Here is an 18,530-nt window from a genome sequence, read left to right as displayed (position 1 = left end):
TCAAATTTCAGCAAAATGTGAGAGTGACAATTTTAAAAATCATTAAAAATGTTAACGGCATTTAAAAAAGGAGTCAAAGGAGGTTTGATAGTCATTATACCTGAAGAGTCGGGGGATGTTTTATGTGCGAACACTACCTTCAGGACAGCTGGTCCGGAAGTGGACCGCAAACGGAGGCAGAGCTGCGAGAATAAGGCAGATCTGAACAAAACATTTCAACATAAATCGATTAACTTCACACCCTGGATAAAGCTCCTCTGTAATCTTCTCTCCGAGCATAAGGAGCTTTCTATCAACACATTAACTCTGTCCTCTGTCAGGTCCAGCTATAGTGACGGGGGGGGGGGGGGGGGGGGGGGGGGGGGGCAACATACTATCCTGGCAATTGACTCTTTCAATCTTGTTACATAACCCTTAATATCATCCTTCTGAATAACAATCACTGTTCTAGGTTCCTGTGAAGTCTTGATGGAATCACAACAGAGGTTATCGACTTTTAGCAGCAGTCGTGAATCCTCGAATATACAGTTGACTGTGGTCAAAGTGCACCGCGTGCAGCAGCTCTGAGACAAAGACTGCTGCAGTCTTATTCGTCGTCCTCATGCAGCACTCTATGGTAACAGTCAGCCTCAGCATCCCTCCCCTGCTATTTCATTTTCTCAGATGTGGACAAGAGTTGTGCGGCCATCGATATCCGATTGTGTGCAGCCTCTCTGGGGCAGCAGGTGTGAATCCGGGAAGAAAGAAAACAACCACACTCCATATGGCATGCTTGTGTCATCACTGGTGGACATGTGCTAGGTCACTTGTACCTGGTTTAGGGGAGTGGGGGAACGTTGCCCCCGGACCATCTGGGCTCAGTCCCGTTCCCCATGGAGTTTGCAGTCTCAGGTCTGTATTCCTATCTGAGTTCAGCCCCCATCACCAGCTAGCTGAAGATTCCCTTTCCCTTATTACAAATTGAAATATATTAAATCAAAAATAATTTAAATGTATATATGATACATCTTTGGAGTCCAGAGTATTAATATAAGGGCCACAGGAAAAAGATGTTTCCACCAGGTGTCAAATGGATGGATTGAACAACCAGCAGTTTCAGGTTTGTGTCAATTTAAAGCAGAAATATGAATAAACCTTTTGGCTGAAACTTTTCATTATGATGTTAAAATTGATTGCGCAGTTCGATGGCGATAGAACATATTGGTCCCCTATAAACCTTACTTTCATCGTGTCATTCTCTTGGCCACCGGGAGGCCGTTTTCGTGGAAAAATGACTCGATTGCGGCACAAAGGAACTGCACCACCCATTGTGGAACCATTTGGTATCTATCTCCAGTGATGGAGACGGCAGATGGTGGAACAAACAAATTGACGAAACGTTGACGGAGGAACTAAGGCAGGTGAAGAAGGAGGGGGAAAATGTAAAAGAGATAAAACAAAATGAACATCAGACGGGCACCACTCTGTGGAGAGAGCTCCGGGATTTGAGTGGCTTCAAAAAGGACATGCAGTTTGACTTCTTTCTGGATCAGTGGCACAACATGTCTACTTACTAATATTACCGGACATTTTAACTATTTTGTTTGACTTCAGTTTATTTGTTCAAATTGGGACATTTCTGCTTTGGATAGTAACCAGGCTTCTGGCATCGTGTCAGCTGCTAGGTAACGATAGGAGCCAGGAAATGAAGTAGGAGCATCAGTGCCAATATTTCTTTCTTCTCCTCCGTATCACTATCTACCAATCAATCTGTCTATCTTATCTCCAAACTGTGGTGCTGACAACTTCCTCGGGAGGCGACTCAGAGAGGCTAGAGAGAGATGGGTCATGTTGAAAATTACAATTTTCACCAGACTGAATACCATAATCTGTGTGCGTATACTGGTGTGTGATTAGAAAAAAGAAAAACACTGAATTTAGTCACATATTTCCAGGGAAAGTGTCAGGTTGAAAGAGAGAAGTAGCCGGAAACCAAGTCAGAGCTACGTTGTAGGCCAGACTGTGCGAATATCATCACCTCGGTGCTATACACCATATCCACACGGTTGACATTGACCAATTTATATCACTGATCCTGTTCATCTATATAGACTGTATAGAAAGAATTGTCAAATAAATAAAATTATCCTGTGTGAATCTGCCACTAGCCTTTCAAGTCATTTTATTCTGATCAAATCCGTTTATTTTAGTTCATAAAGACATTTAGTCATCAACACAAATACCAATGTAACGTAATGTCTAAGAGAAAAGAGAATAACTATATAGACCTGTGGTGTTGTTCAATCAGGAACACAGGCACAACTGCGGTTCCAGATACAATGTCTTTTTAAACTCATGGTCAACGGCAGGGACAGGGATCAGTAAAATCTCTTATTTATTGAAGTCTTTCATACTTTTGTGTTTTTTTTTTTATTATTTTCTAAATTATGCTGCTATCTGCTTTGCGTTGACTTTGACCAGTCGATCCCTTCTAAACGATTTTGTGCTTTCTCCGAGGAAAGAGTGAGGAGGGGGAACAAAAATGGTTGAGTGCAGTTGAGTGAGCATCCAACTGTGGCAAAGAGTAATACGGAGAGACAGAGAACAGTGTCCAGACTCAAACTCTGCGTCTCTGGACAGACGAGTGATGGGCCCCTGCTGACCCCTTGGTTTCTTCAGCACTATGTAAATGATGTGCCACTGGCAAGTACCCAGAAATGACCGCGCAAACAGCAGACTAAACATGGCAGCTTCACCATATTTGGCCTCAAACGTCAGTAAACCAACCAGTGTTGGTCTATGGGAATTCTACCTTGTCCCTCGCTTGCTATCTATCAGTTGTTTTGTGGTCATATGAGACAGAAGAACAGCAAGATCAAAGACCAGATTTCACAAAGGGCATTTCCCCTAAGTCCGGGCCTCCAGACAAACCCGCGTTTAAGGGTCAGTTCAAAGCGAACAAAAACGCATTCTGTTTGTGTAGTTTTGATTCATTTAAAAAAGCTTCTAGGTGTCCACTTCTGAGACGTCTGCAGCCACCACAAAAAATGGAGGAAAAGGAACCAATGCAGTGCAAGTGAAAATGTCACCTTTCCTGAAATACTGTCCCAGTCACATACCACACTGACACCCAGTGGAACTGGTGTGATCAGGGCCCCTGGGGGTCCGGGGGCCGCCCGTACCGGTTGCCCACTATTTGCGAAGGTTAGTAATTCAACTTCATCCGGAAAACAGCCCAAAACTCACAGCAAACAACTTACGTTCCCAGCACTTCTTTGAAGTCATAGTGTTCTTTGATGTCCGATGTCTTCTTTTTCCATCCATTTCCATCCTCTCCAAGAGGCATCCTACAACGCTGATCGGATTCGCCACACTACAGCTACGGGGCAAAGAGAACAGAATATAAAAACTTTGGATGGACTTAACCGCCACATGTGTACTCAAATAAATAAACATTCGATCTGGATGACTGTGATAAATGACTTCATCATGGTGAGTTTTTCACCACCATCTGATGCTGATGCATCATTGCGTTACACAACTGGGGAACGAGCAGGCGACTTGAGTTGAAATATTACAACACAGTTATTCCAGCACTGTTCAATGTTCCTCGCGGAGATCATCTGGGCTGCAAGCAATACTCTGCCTCTGCGTCAGCTCAATAGATCCTAATTGGATCTAATGGGATCGTCCGGTACAGTTTGGCAGACCGATGCGACTGTGTTGCCTTCAGTCATTAAATAAACCATTGATTTTCCTGATTAAGTGGTACTGTGGCTAGTTACTGCATCGCATGCATGCCCGTTAGAGACCGCTAAAGTCTGATTGCAGTGAAGTACAAGAATTATGTTTATACTGTGTATATGTATATATATATATAGCTGTGGAGGGGCCTGTGGCTGAACTTGACAAAAAAAAAAAGGTTAATCTGAGAGAAAACTTTAACAGGCTGAGCAAAGTGGCAAGAACAAACATATTAGACAAGCCAAAAATAAGCTTACATAAAAGGATATTAACCTTTCTACCCCCCATGATGCTGGTTCAATAACATATGATTTTTTTTTTTTGCAATTAGCCACGAATAACAGCTGGAAAGTATGAAAGTAGGGCAAACAAGAACAGGGGCCATGCAGTTTCTCTCCGTCGCAGAAACAAACGCATGGCCAGTAAAGAGGCAGATGCCAGGCTGGAGGGGACTGGTGCTATATTTATCATCTGAAGCTTTTAAAACATTCGGGCTGCTCTGACGACATCTACATACAAGACAAGACAATACTACAAGAGCTTGGGTCAAATGGAAACGGTATATTATCTGGGAGCCTGCTCCGCGTTACACGGCTGCAGGGGCGTGGATGACAATCGGGAGGATGAATGGAAAATGCAAAAAAAAAAAAAAAAAATTTAATTAACGAAAAGGTTCTGCATGTATGTGCAATATGAAAGCGGTGCAGTGTTCGCCTGGGTGGTCGGTCGTGCATGTGGGCTTCGGGAACGAACACGGCGGTGTGGGTGGGGGGCTATGCTGCAGCACTCAAGGGTACGACAGTCAACCGAAACGGCGGCAGCAGCATCAGCAGCAGCATCAGCAGCATCCTCCTCTCCGCGGGATCGGGAGGCTGCGGACGTGCGACACGGACGCGCACCTTTAAAACAAGCGCGATAACTTTTATAGCTCGAGAAGAAGGGAGGGGGGGGGGGGGGACATTAAACGCATCACAGGCGCATAGAAATGGAGAGGTGACTGAGAAATAATAATGATAATTAAAAGAAATCCATACCTAAATGGCGATCTGTAGCTGCGATGCGCTTCTCCTGCCCGCTGGGCGCGATGTGGATGCTGCCGAGCTTCGTGCGCAGCGCGCAGACTTCTCCTGACGTCAAGAGCAACCAGCCGTCTGTGGACGTAGTGCAGCACAGAAAATCACTCCGTGTTCTCCTCTCACCAACGTGATCTGCGATTCACCTTGTGATGGCCGAGCTGTTAGATATACATATATATATATATATATGTGTGTGTGTGTGTGTGTGTGTGTGTGTGTGTGTGTGTGTGAGAGAGAGAACAGCTTCTCTGTACATCTGCTTGTTTTATTCTGTCTTTTTTTCTCACAGGGTGTCGATGGTCCTGCTGCAGAGTATAGCCTATATATACTGAACGGGAATGCAGACAGTTTGAAAGGCCTTTTCTTATTCTAAACAGGAATAACAGCATCTCAGGCGCCCTGCATGTTCCACAGCATTCCCCACTCGCAAATGTCCACTGTATAAGGTCAAAGATCTGGGCCCATCCTTGGGTGTGGAGCACCTGCCATGCTGCTATGTGAACAAAACCAAACAAAAAAATCATTGGAATAACTTATGGTACAAAATCAATCCAAAACAGAATGTACCAAACACATGGATTCAACATATCTCATCTGACAGCCTCCCCCAGCTTACAGTGTTCAATTTGAAACAGCTTGATAACAACAACAACAACAACAACAACAACAACAATAATAATAAGGTGTCTTTTTATATTTCCATGTGTTTCTTGCATATGCTTTCTAAATGAGTTTCTCTTTCATGTGAGGCACTTTGAATTGACGTATGGTTAAACGGTGTTATCACTTACCTTGTCTGTAATACTACAGAATTAGCCCAAAAGTATGCCTCAGACACAGACTACCATTGTAGGCCTACTAAATGTCGACTTTGCAATTTGAATAAATTGAATATATTGTCTCTTTGTGTATTTACTGTCTACAGCAGGCACACACACCCTCGGGTGCATCGCTTCTCCCAAACACTAGGGGGCAGCCCCGCCTCATGCGGCGCTTCCGGGCAGGAGTTTTCAAACAACAGTAGCTAGTAGCCAACTAGCCGTCACACATCTTTTGCTCAGGGAACTACGACGGACTTTGCTGCATTTTGGGTACGTTTAAAATAAAAAGTCCTTGTCTTTGTCAACCGGCCCCGGCTCTTACGTGTTTCTGCGTGACTTCAGTGTATGTAGCTAGTTTGGTTTTAGTAGGAAAGCGACAGACAAGTCGGGATAACATGCTAACGGCTGCTCGTCTCTTCGCTTTGTTTCATACATTCAAGCTAATGCTAACGGTGGCCCCTCGCACTTGTACTGTAGTTGTGGATGAGCACGGGGGCGGTCGACGGCCACTGCGACTGTAAATTAATCTGGGTTTGAACCCGGTGGCAATCCACGCTGAGATGAACCTCTTCGTGTCGTTTGGTTTGTGTTCGTAGCTAGCGTGGCTAGCTTGTTGATACGCCATGTCCGCGAGCTCCAAGAGGAGACGAGCCACTTCGCCCTCCAGCAGTGTCAGCGGAGGGGGGGACCTCGACGATGCCTCCTCCTCCACTCCTGGAAGTGGCAGGAAGAGAAGGAGAACCTCCAACGTTCCTCCGGTAGACATGGTGAATAATAGACATGGATTTCACTGCATGACTTGTTTGTCTTCCCGCGTGTGTGTGTGTGTGTGTGTGTGTGTGTGTGTGTGTGTGAATTTGAACCAGTGTTAGTCGTCTCTAATCTACCTTCTGCCCTCCCAGATCGCCGTGTGCCACGAGCTGTTCAACGCTGTCAGGGACCACAAGGATGATAGAGGAAGGCAACTGTGTGAAGTTTTTCTGAGGGTACCAAAGAGGAGGTACGATAGCTGGGAAAAAAACTGGCCAAGACGACCTCTCCATTACACACAGCACACCTGCATTTCATCCAGGGATTTCATCCAGTATTTGTGGTGCGTCACTAAATGTAGCACACAGTGTGGGTGACGTGTGCGCTCTCTTCCGCTTTCTCTAGGAATCAGCCTGATTACTACGACGCCGTGTCTCAGCCAATTGATATGACAAAAATTCAGTACAAACTGAAGTCGGAGGATTATACTGACGTGGAGCAGCTCACTGCAGATTTCCAGCTCATGTTCAACAATGCCAAATCATTCTACAAGGTATAGAGTAAAAGAGAGAACTTATATTCTAATCAATTTATCCATGTATTTAACATAAAGGTACTCTGCATGGGTTTGAACTTCAAAAGTATGAAAAGAGGATAAGATGCTGTTAAAGGATTTTTTTTTGTTGCCATAGTGATGTTTCGAGCCCAAGGCTCTTCCTCGTATTCAACTCAAGTTGAAAACTTAAAAACAGTTTCTATTTTTACTTTGTTTTTATTTGAGTAGGTATCGGTGCTATGTGCCGTGTGTAAACTATTACTAGGCCATAACTAGTTCTTTATCAAAGTTTTTTACAATGTCATCAAAAAGTCATAATCAGTGTTCTATGTGGAAATTAGATTCTGTTTCTGATTTGTATCAGGCCACCCCACTGCCTGCCTTATTTCGTTCTAAATTCATTTTCATGTTCATGTCAATGATTCAGCGCGACAGTGAGGAGTATCAAGCTGCATGCAAGTTGTGGGAGGTGTATCTACAAACAAGGAATGAGTTTGTGCAGCCTGGAGACGGCGATGAGGATGATGAAGATGGTGACGATATGATGGATACTCCAGGAATGTCAACTGAGGATGAGGTATTAGTAAGTGATATTACTAATTGGTTGTATTATTAGGTTGTCTGACCCGTCTATAAGATTGTCACGTACTGTAGTTGCTTTGCTTATGAGCTTAATGCATCAATACATAAAAAAATAAGGTAAATTTCTTTTAAATTATCAAAACATTGATTTTCCATATTTTTTTATGAACAAATGTTCTTTAAATGTGCATTTTGCATTGAAAAACATGGGCTGTTGTGCTACAGGAAACCTCTTTATGCACAATTGTCTTTTAGACGTCTACTGGTAGATTGAAGGAGGTGTTGGAGCAACTCTTGGAGGCTGTGGTGTCACACTCTGATCCCTCAGGGCGTCTGGTCAGTGAACTGTTCCAGAAACTGCCGTCCAAAGTGGTAAGTCGTTTGAAAGTCTTTGGACTTAAAATTATGTTCCTGAAATTGTTATATTTTTCATAACATCAGCAGACCTCTAACAACAATGCATACAGTATATGACACATTTAGAAAGTGGAAAGTTTATATCTAGATAACGGCCTATTATTTTTTAATAAGTTTGTTTTTATTTAACTTGTTCACAGTGGCCTTTATCTCACACAATTGTATTTTTACTAGCATTACCCAGACTACTATGCCGTTATAAAGGACCCAATCGATCTGAGAACAATCGCTCAAAGGATACAGGTAATCACCTGACTCTCTGACCAATTCACTGATGTCAAATCATCATGATATTATATTCTGACCAACGATGACTTCTTTTATTTGCATAGATTGGTCACTATAAAGGCATCAATGCTATGGCCAAGGATATTGACCTGATGGCCAAAAATGCCAAAACGTACAACGAACCAGGATCTCAGGTTTTCAAGGTAAACTTTTTTTCTTGATCTCCTTCAAAAAAAAAAAGATTTAACATGATATTAACAATTGTTCTCTTACTTTATAGGATGCTAACACCATAAAGAAAGTCTTCATTCAGCGGAAGACCGAACTTGAACACGCTGAACCCACTAAATCTAGTCTCCGCATCAGGTATTAAACAAAAATTTGTTTATATTGAACAATTTTTTTTTTTGGTCTCAAATAAGAGCAGATAACTCCCGGATGCAAAAAAGATTCTTTTAAAATCTACAGTGCTGTATGCCGTGTGTCTTTACTCCTACTATTCAGGAATCGAAGGTCTGGTCAGGGCGATCGTCTTTCTGGTGTCAGTGTAGCTCTTCACTATGGTTCAGAGAGCGAGGACGACCCCGTTCTCTCTGGTAAGTATTGTTAGAAGGTTGAGGAGAAATTCACCTTGTGTTTTTTGCGACGGCTTGCTCACCATGTAAATGTTTGCAGGCTCTGTGTGCTATGATGAGGGAGAGTCAGAGGCTGAGAGTCAGAGCTCGAGCATGGAGATGAGCAACCCAATCTTCCAGCTGTACGAAGCTGTGAGGGGCGCCAGGAACAGCCAGGGCCAGGTCTTCTCCGAACCGTTCCAGCACCTGCCCTCTCGCAGGGAATACCCCGATTATTACCAGCAGATCAAACAGCCCATCACTCTGCAGCAGATCAGGTAAGAAACAATCATTCAATATATGTAAGTCAGCAGCGTTTTGGTTTAAAAAAAAAAAAAAAAATACTATCTGAACTGCAGATTTGAATAATCATTTTTAAAATCTTTCTCTTTTAGGGCAAAGATGAAGAATGGGGAGTATGAAAGTTTGGACCAGATGGAGGCTGACCTCAATCTGATGTTTGAGAATGCAAAGCGCTACAACATGCCTAACTCAAGCATTTACAAGCGGGCCTTCAGGCTTCAGCAGATCATGCAGGTAATGACTTCTGAATCATTCTCAGTCAGGTAATACTGAAAAAGACAAAAATTTGAAACAGACCACAGAGTATCTTGCAGGTCTAGATACATAAGCAAATATATGTGTCTGCTGAAGTATTTTTTTTTATATCTGTTGGTCTCTTGTTGTCTGTACAGGCAAAAAAGAGGGACCTTCTAAGGAGAGATGATGAAGATGGAGACAGCATTCTGTCGTCTGATGCAGGGAGCGTCAAGAGGAAAAGGTACAGCTGTTTAAAAAAAAAATCTAAAATAATCTATTGCAATTTCTCAAACAACAGAACTATATGGTGCGTTTGCCTACAAAAGACTACAATACATCACTCTTTAGAATTTCTTATATTTTGCATTTACTGGCTCTGTATTTCCATCCATGCTTTTCCACATTATATATATATTCATTTTTTCAAGCCACAAGAAGAATGTCAAAAAGAACCGAATGAAAGCCCTGTACGCTGCGGTGATCGAGGCTAAGGAGGCAGGCACCAATCGACGTCTCTGTGATCTTTTCATGGTTAAACCATCTAAAAAAGACTACCCTGACTACTATAATGTCATCCTCGAACCGATGGACCTGAAGACCATTGAACACAACATCCGCATTGAGAGCTACGCCACAGAGCAAGCTCTGCTGGACGACATGAAGCTGATGTTCCGTAACGCCAGGCATTACAATGAGGAGGGATCTCAGGTAGACAGTGTTAATCCGTTCCATTCAGTTCTTGCTATTAATGTATGCATAATAATCTTGCAATGGCATAAGTTCTTCTGACACCCTATATTTGGATTACATAGGTGTATAATGATGCAGATGTTTTGGAGAAGATACTTAAAGACAAGCGCAAGGAGATGGGAACTCCTGAAGAAGAGGACATGGGCTCTCCGAAACTGAAACTAAGTAAGTGTGATCATGTCAGGTGTCTATGCAGCTGAGGTACACTTTACATTATGGTTGAGGATTTTCTATATTGCATCACATTTTCAAAATTCTGCAACTTTGATTCTAAGTGTAATTCTTTTCATATTTAGGAAAGATTGGTGTTTCTCCAAAGAAGTCCAAATACCTCACGCCTCTCCAGCAGAGGCTGAATGAGGTCTACGATGCCGTGAGAAACTTCACTGATCGTCGAGGACGACGCCTCAGCACAATCTTCCTCCGTCTGCCATCTCGTGCTGAGTTGCCTGATTACTACGCCACCATCAAGAGGCCCATAGATATGGAGCGCCTGCGAAGTCATATGGCGGCTGGTCGCTACCAAGACGTTGAAGCGCTGGCAGAGGACTTTACTTGCATGTTCAACAATGCCTGCATGTACAACGAGCCAGAGTCTCTGATCTATCGGGATGCTCTGATGTTGCACCGTGTGCTGTTGGAGACACGGAAGCAGCAAGAGGGAGGCGAGGACTCTGGGCTTCCTGCTGTCGGATCGCTGGTGCGAGAACTGATCAGGAACCTGTTTGTGTCGGTGCTGGGCCACCAGGATGAAGAGGGCCGATGCTACAGTGACTCGCTGGCTGAGATTCCAGCTGTGGATCCAGCCGCTCCTGAGAAGCCACCACTTAACTTTGATGTCATAAGGATGAACGTGGACCGAGGCCGCTACAGGAGGCTGGATGTTTTCCAGGAACACATGTTTGAAGTGCTGGAGAAGGCACGGAGGCTACACAGGTATACAAAGTGTCTTCACAGTTTATATGTAAAGTTGTATTGAGGCTTGATCAGTAAAATGGTTTTCTTAATCTGATAAGCACATGTCGCGCTTTTGTCACAAGTGACACCATATTTTGTTAAAGGGGCAGTAAGCGTATACCAATGCATGATTTTGTAACAAAAAAAAAAAAATCCTCACGGCCTGCTAACTGTCGGTTCTGTATGGCGTGCCTTTTTCTGCAAAAGAAATGGTCCAGACCGCACCACACAACACTGCCTGTGAAGTTTGTAAACATAACTCCCGAACACCTTCAGAGACGTGCTAGGGAACAGTGCTAAGACTCTGGGATTTTGGCCTAGTGGTTAGCACGGCGGTCTTACCCAAGGCTGCATGTTGGCAGTGCAGTGCAGTAAATTCATCAACAACAAAAACAAAGACAAGCTTTCATCAAAAGTGTTCACTTCCCCTTTAACATCAAGATACGAAGAAAAAAAATGTACATATTTTCTTTTTCACATTTGCAGGACTGACTCTGAGATATTTGAGGATGCAGTGGAACTGCAACAGTTTTTCATTAAGATAAGGGATGAACTATGCAAGAATGGAGAAATCCTACTGACCACTGCACTCAATTACACGTCAAAACACCTGCACAGCGATGTCGATCAGGAAAAGAGGGAAAAAATTCCCAAAGAGATCGAGGAGGACAAGCAGAAGAAGGAAGAAGAAGAGGTGAATAAAGGTATGTGAACTGTTTTGCTGCTTGCCTTATACACAGGTTTGATGAATAAGTCAAAAGTGTTGGTGTGGTATTAAAGTGATTGTACGTGGTTGTCCCAAAGACGGTGAGAAAGCGGTGGACCTGCCAGGAGAAGTGTGGGCGCCAGAGTCGGAGCGCGTGTACAGTCAGAACTGCAGCTTTGAAAACAGCACCTACCACGTGGGAGACTTTGTCTATGTGGAGCCATCAGAGCCGAACCTGAAGCCACACATCGTCTGTATTGAACGTCTATGGGAGGATGAAGCAGGTACCACACTAAACCCTTTTTTTGGTAACTTGAGGAAAAAAACCTAACTAATAAAACTAATATCTAGAGTCTGCCGATAAGAGAATATTTTTCTACCTTTTATGATGAACCACAGTCAAAAGCAGTCTGCAGTTTTATTATAAGAAATAGTTTTTAAATGCTTTTAGATATTGTTTTTTTTTTATTTTGGCTCATGAATATTGAGATGTTTGCTAATTATCGATAACATTTTTTCAAATCTTCGTTGTCTTGTTCTGAATATTTGCATGTTTTATGTCTTGCTTAAGGTCAGAAGTGGCTCTACGGTTGCTGGTTCTACAGGCCTCGTGAAACCTTCCACCTGGCCACACGCAAGTTTCTGGAAAAAGAGGTCTTCAAGAGCGACTACTACAACAGAGTGTCAATCAGTAAAGTCCTGGGCAAATGTGTGGTTGTGTTTGTGAAGGTAAGACCCTCTACAGAAACTGAACCATATTCAGAAATGTTTTTATTTTAATTTGACAGAATGGTCCAAAACTAATCATAATCCTTTTTTTTGGTACCTGTAGGATTATTTCAAAATGCAACCGGAGGGCTACAAAGCTGAGGATGTCTACGTCTGTGAATCCCGCTACTCTGCCAGGAACAAGGCCTTCAAGAAGATCAAGATATGGGCCATGCCTGTGAGTTCTGTGAAATTGGCCTCTCGAGAGGTGCCTCTGCCTGTGGTCCGTGTAGCTTCCATGTTTGCCAAGCCCGACCAGGACAAGCTAACAATTTCATATGCGGACAGTGGCAGTTTTGTCGACAAGGTAAGGTGACATTGTATTTTTCTAGGGTTTGAATATGACAATGCACAATACTATACTGTCCACATTTTGATGGATTACTTTATGTCTTTGAAAAGAGGAATTTGTAGTTAATCATGCATTTTGGTCTCACTGAGCTGTTCATAATCCTGTGAGAGCCTGGTAATTTTACTTTTATGAAAACTGGGTTATTGCAGTAGCAGATTAGAGTCAAATAGACAAATTATAGGCCCTTGTAGTTGACTTCAATACCGTGCTACCTTTAGTTTGATCCTGAAAAGTCAGGATACTAGTCCTCTGGGTAAAGGACAAGGCTGGAGTCCAGGTATGACTGAAAGATAAAATAAAATCTAAAGTGTATTGTTGCTAAAAAAGATCACCGTCAGTCGGTCTTGACTGCAGGGGATTAATTATCTTGTAGTGGTATCAGGATCTTGGTGTAACAGCAGTTAATTCCAAGTAGGTTTGGACTGGTATACTGACTGGTACCCATAGGTGTCACACTTGACTCAGTTTCAATGTGTCTAAAATGGGATACATGTGACCTGCGGTTTTGTTTGCCTAACTAAAAAAAAAAAAATATTTAACTTACTTGTGTGTACCGTCTGGGTCATGTGAAAATTAAACCACTGATGATCTTTCTCTGGCTTCAAATTTTCACAAATTTGTTCACTTCTCTCTCATTACTTAGGTAAAATTGCAACTGTTGAGGTTGTCTGTCATTTCATATTCAACTTTCTGACCATTTTGTTCACCATTCACTAGTGGCTAGTCTGGTGTTGACTTCCAACAAAAGCCATGTAAAGCTAGAGTGGAGGCCGACACTTCCTAAATGCGCTGTAAGCGTTTGACCAATCAGAGCAGACTGGGCTCCATTGGGAGGTGGGCCTTAAAGAGATGGGAGCTAAACCTGAGTGTATCAGAGAGAGGCTGATAAGAGGAGCTGCAGAAATGGCTTAAAACTGATGCGTTTTCTGAACATTAGCGCATGTAAACCTTTTCACCTAATAACCAAAATTTAAATCATGAACTGGAATATGAGCATAATGTCTCCTTTAATTCTTACAACAACCATTTAAATTTGTCATCTTCAAATCCAAAATGTTGCCATAATGACACAGTTTTGTTTTTACGTTTCTGCTTGTCATCACCCCATAAAACACATTACCTTTTTAGTTAACAGATCCCACCCCCCTCCCTGTAATAAAATAGTGGAAATCAACCCAAATCTAACCAAGTATAAATGTATTTGTCACTATATAAACAACCTCCTGGTTCATCTGGGTTTGCATATTTATTCATGTAGGAGAGAGAGGATGTCCCTATGGAGATGAATGGAGCTGAGCCCGGCTGTCAGTACTATGAACAGCTACGCTACAACAACATGTGGTTTAAAGTGGGAGACTGTGTTTACATCCAGTCTCATGGTCTGTCAAAGCCCCGTGTTGCCAGGTGCGTGAAAGTATATTTTTCTCTCTAGTGTAAGAAGTGAAATGGGGACAATTCTTACAGTGATATGATCTGATGGTAATATTTCTCCCTTGACTCTAGGATAGAGAAGCTTTGGGTGCAGAACGGAACTACCTTCTTCTTTGGACCCATTTTCATCCATCCAGAGGAAACCGAGCACGAGCCCACAAAGATGTTCTACAAGAGAGAAGTTTTTCTGAGCCCTCTGGAGGAGACCTTGCCCATGACCTGTCTCATAGGTGCTGCTTAGATAACTTCCCAAAATTTTGTCATCGCCCATAGAACATCATTTGTATGTTGACATTGATCAGCAGTTTCACTAACAAACAAGTTGTGTCCGTCCTCTTTGTTCTCCAGGCAAATGTATGGTTTCCTCCTTCAAGGACTACCTGTCATGCAGACCTACCGAGGTTTCAGAGGGCGACATCTTGCTGTGCGAAAGTCGCTACATTGAGACTGAGAAGCAGATGAAAAAGTTTAAGGGTCTGAAACGCTTTTCATACTCTGCCAAAGTGGTGGAGGAGGAGATCTACTATTTCAGGTTAGTCAAGGAACCACACCACATGTTCAGATTTAAAGTTTAAAATATTTGCAGAGTCTGAATTTCTAGTTTCTTTTGCACAGGAAACTGATGGTGCCACAGAAGGAAGCATCACCATTTTTGGACAAGAAGATAGACGAGCTTGAGGTTAAACTGGCAGACATTGAGGATGGAGATGATGATATGGAAGATATGGATGATGAGGAGGAGGCTCCAGCAACGCCCTCTTTGCCTCAGTTGCAAACGCCACTTGCAAACGATATGGACAACATGCCATATACGCCCTCTCAGGTACCCCGTCTCCTTAAAAAGTCCAAATCCTATGTACAAAGGCTCTAAGCCCCTGCTACTAATATTAGCACAAACACAAAATCTATCTTTATTTATTGCATGTTTTTCTTTCTTTCTTTTCTTTCTTTTTTTTTTGTAGTCCACACCCAAAGTGAAGGGCATGTCAAAGAAGGAAGGGGCCAAGAGGAAGATCAACATGAGTGGCTATATCCTGTTCAGTAGTGAAATGCGAGCGGTCATCAAAGCACGACACCCAGATTTCTCCTTTGGGGAGCTGAGTCGACTTGTGGGCACCGAGTGGAGGAACCTCGAAGCTTCTAAGAAAGCCGAGTATGAAGGTGAGAATCATCAGTGTCGTGTGGGTGTGAAATTCCTTTTCATTTGAGCGGTTCGTCAAAACGTAATATTTTTGTATTTTGCAGAACGTGCAGCAAAAATAGTGGAGCACCAGGAGCGTGATAGGCCCCCCCAGAAGCAAGCGTCCCCTAGAGCAGGTACCCCAGTAGGGGCACTGATGGGGGTGGTGCCTTCGCCTAGCACTATGGGAATGATAAACCAGACCATGACCCCTGTGTCAGGTAACCCCTGTCAGAGACAGCACGAGTGTTTGGCAACACGGCAGCAGAGAAATAAGGCTGGACTATTACATCGTCTAATTTTCTAACCATTTTAAATATTTATGAAATATTTATCTCAAAAACTAATTTCACAAAGCAACATTTTTCTTCTTTTGCTGCTGTTTATCATCGTTTTATATAGTTCTACTATCACTAGCTTCACAGTTGAAATTGCATGACATTTACTGCATGATTATTTTTAACCATGAATCACTTTATCTAAAAACTCAAGTTTCATGTTCATTTTGCCTGCTAACATTTCTCAGACGCATTGGTATTTGCCTTTTCACACCTTTCACATCACTAGATTTGTTAAATCTGTTAAGGGTTTTTTTCATCATCACACACTTACACTACATTTCATCGTCATGTCTCCTTTACCGTATTGCATATTCTATGAATATTTTAACACAGAAGAGAGTTGGAAAAAGCTAAACAACAGAAGGCCATTCTAAATTTTCAGTGTACCCAAATTAGTAATATTTAATTACATATTACATAAACAGTCCTATCATTTTGTAAGTTTTACAAATTGCTGCTAGAGTTGTAGTTACACATTTTGAGACAACTAATTACCAATGAGCAGACATGGTAAATTAAGTCAGTCACCAGAAATTACCGTAGCATTTATGGATCAAAGCGCATGTGTGAAAGGGGGCCACGGTTGGCAGCAGTAGTAGTATTAGTGCATGTTTCTTTTAGAGTCAGCTGCATGTCACTTATGCATGGAATATGTTGTCGTCCTTCCTCACCCTCTTCCCCAAGGCATGATGGGAGCTTACGGCCCACCTTACATGCCCATTCAGGGCCCCCATGAGGGCTTGTTGAGTGTGGCAACAATGCCACCTTACCCTGCAGGGGGGCCCAACCTTCCTCTTCACCATCTCCAGCAAGGTATGCCTGGGTACCCTGGCATGCCTCATCAGGGTAAGGGCCACTGTCCTAGCCACACCTGCTCAGTCACATCCAGTGGTATCTCTCCTGCTGGAGGGGGTTTACCTGGTCCACAGGCTGCACAGCCTGATTTAGTCATCGAGCAGAAAAAAGGCTCTCTCGTCTTCAACATCCTCTCTCAAAAGTGTGCTCACATCCCACACCAAAAATATTAAGGCTCCATACACAAATCCACAGATCCAGTGTTAATGCATGTTAAAACTGATACCAAATGACTAACATATAACTGATATTCAAAATAACATTCAACCAGTTTTCAAAAACATAACTATAAATCATTTTAAAGCATTGTTGTTGATCTTGACGATAAAGCAAACCGGTACGAGTTTCTCACAGCTGCTGAATCTGCAGAAACTAAGTGTTGTCGTTTAACAGGTATGAATGGCATGGCAGGAAGTCCTGCACAAGGAAACTTTATGCAACAGGTGAGCCCCAATCCCAAAAACACAGTTTATACAGTGTTTATGTGATTTCATATAATTCAATATTCTAAACATTATGTCCACATGCTAAAAATATTTTGTCATTGTTTGATTTTTAGCCCGGGATGTTCAGCCCAGGTCAGCACGCTCCTCCTCCATACCCAGGACAGGGGCAGTTGGGCCAACCCTCACACCTGCAGCCCACCACCCCCATGTTTGTGGCGCCACCACCAAAGACTCAACGGGTCCTTCACTCAGAGGCCTACCTGAAGTACATCGAGGGCTTGAATTCAGAGTCCGCCACTGTCAGCAAGTTTGACCAAACTCTTAAAGGTGGCGTACATTAAGTGATCTTTTTTTTTTTCCCCAGGGTATCATATGAAGGGATTAATTTTGTATCACTGGCAGGATAAGACAATACTCGACCTCTGCACTCTAAATAAAGACCAGATAAAATGATAATCAGGGGATAATCAGCTGATAACAGGAGTCTTTGACATTGCTCCTTTTGCAATAATGATTTTACATTTACTATACCCTTGAATTTCTATTATTTGTAAACATCCCTTTTAATTGTTTATATGTCTATATCTGCATAAGTTCCCTGCATTTTTTTATTCCAAAAATACAGAATATATTGTTAAGAATGAACAGATAGAAGAAGTTTTCTTAGTTTTTCCGTCGTCTGTTCTTTATCATTGAAGTAAGAAATATTATGACTTTGTGGCTGTTGGTATTTTCTCCTAATTCTTAGTAGGCAGACTTTTTGAGTGTTAAACAGGTTAAATACCTTTTCTTTGCATTCATATTTATGCTTGTAAGACATAATTCTCCCGTTCAAAATCACACTTTAATCAAGAACCCTGTCTGTCCACAACAGCCCAAAGGCGAGATGCTCACCTGACCAAAGAGCAGGAGAGCAGGCTGCCAGCTCACTGGCTGAAGAGCAAAGGAGCCCACACCACCATGGCGGATGCACTGTGGCGTCTGCGTGACCTGATGCTGAGAGACTCTCTGAACATCTGTCAGGCACACAACCTGTAACCTGTAGGACACTCAAACCACTATAACCAGCTCCCTCACTGCTTCTATCCTCAGGCTACAAGAGTTTAGGAAGGATTAGGAAGCAATATTTTATAGTGAATCATGATCAGTTTTATATTTATTAGCTACCATAATGAGCTTGATAGATATTTTGTGTGTGCGTTTTGATTTTTCTTTTTTACACCCTTTAGATGAACTGTGCTGTAAAACCAGTGTTTTTTTGGCTGACTGATACTTCCAAAATAAAATTCAGAATATCCTGTTGATAGTGTGATTTGAAATGTTTTAACTGTGCCTGTGTTTGTCCAGTTTATAGATTTACTATTTTATACGGTCCAGTTAAACTTCAGACAACAACATCGTTGAGCGGCCTCTCGTCAACTGCCTAGTCGATTCTGC

General features: G+C 42.5%; 2 protein-coding genes across 4 annotated transcripts in view; one reads left to right on the top strand and one right to left on the bottom strand.

Moving 5' to 3' along the window:
- The window catches only part of camk1a (calcium/calmodulin-dependent protein kinase Ia), an 18,055-nt gene extending 13,087 nt beyond the window's left edge, over positions 1–4,968 (bottom strand). Inside the window, exons 1-2 of the mRNA XM_035632759.2 lie at positions 4,758–4,968; positions 3,240–3,358 (exon numbers count right to left, since the gene is read on the bottom strand). Coding sequence (XP_035488652.1) covers positions 3,240–3,325 — 86 coding nt within the window. The 5' untranslated portion in view covers positions 3,326–3,358; positions 4,758–4,968. The remainder of the gene's footprint in view (positions 1–3,239; positions 3,359–4,757) is intronic.
- Positions 4,969–5,752: 784 nt separating this feature from the next.
- On the top strand, positions 5,753–18,395 carry pbrm1l (polybromo 1, like). 3 transcript variants are annotated; one of them, XM_047332886.1, is made up of 30 exons: positions 5,753–5,890; positions 6,217–6,387; positions 6,523–6,620; positions 6,776–6,923; positions 7,354–7,503; positions 7,764–7,880; positions 8,100–8,168; positions 8,258–8,356; positions 8,434–8,519; positions 8,658–8,749; positions 8,829–9,045; positions 9,163–9,304; positions 9,463–9,548; positions 9,736–10,015; positions 10,120–10,222; positions 10,354–10,993; positions 11,501–11,718; positions 11,819–12,004; positions 12,292–12,449; positions 12,553–12,795; positions 14,099–14,244; positions 14,344–14,501; positions 14,620–14,803; positions 14,887–15,094; positions 15,234–15,432; positions 15,517–15,588; positions 16,477–16,638; positions 17,041–17,090; positions 17,207–17,420; positions 17,968–18,395. In XM_047332886.1, exons 2-30 carry the CDS (start codon positions 6,244–6,246, stop codon positions 18,129–18,131), a joined length of 4,833 nt encoding a protein of 1,610 aa, XP_047188842.1. In that variant the 5' UTR covers positions 5,753–5,890; positions 6,217–6,243; the 3' UTR covers positions 18,132–18,395. The 3 variants fall into 3 exon arrangements, with proteins under 3 accessions (XP_047188842.1, XP_035488632.1, XP_035488631.1); XM_035632739.2 differs by having other exon boundaries at positions 15,517–15,672; XM_035632738.2 differs by having other exon boundaries at positions 7,354–7,509; positions 15,517–15,672.
- Positions 18,396–18,530: the final 135 nt, after the last annotated feature.

Source organism: Scophthalmus maximus, chromosome 6, assembly GCF_022379125.1.
Source record: "Scophthalmus maximus strain ysfricsl-2021 chromosome 6, ASM2237912v1, whole genome shotgun sequence".
NCBI lineage: Eukaryota > Metazoa > Chordata > Actinopteri > Pleuronectiformes > Scophthalmidae > Scophthalmus > Scophthalmus maximus.
Note: the sequence above shows the minus strand (reverse complement) of the source record. Positions and strands in the feature narration are given on the sequence as shown.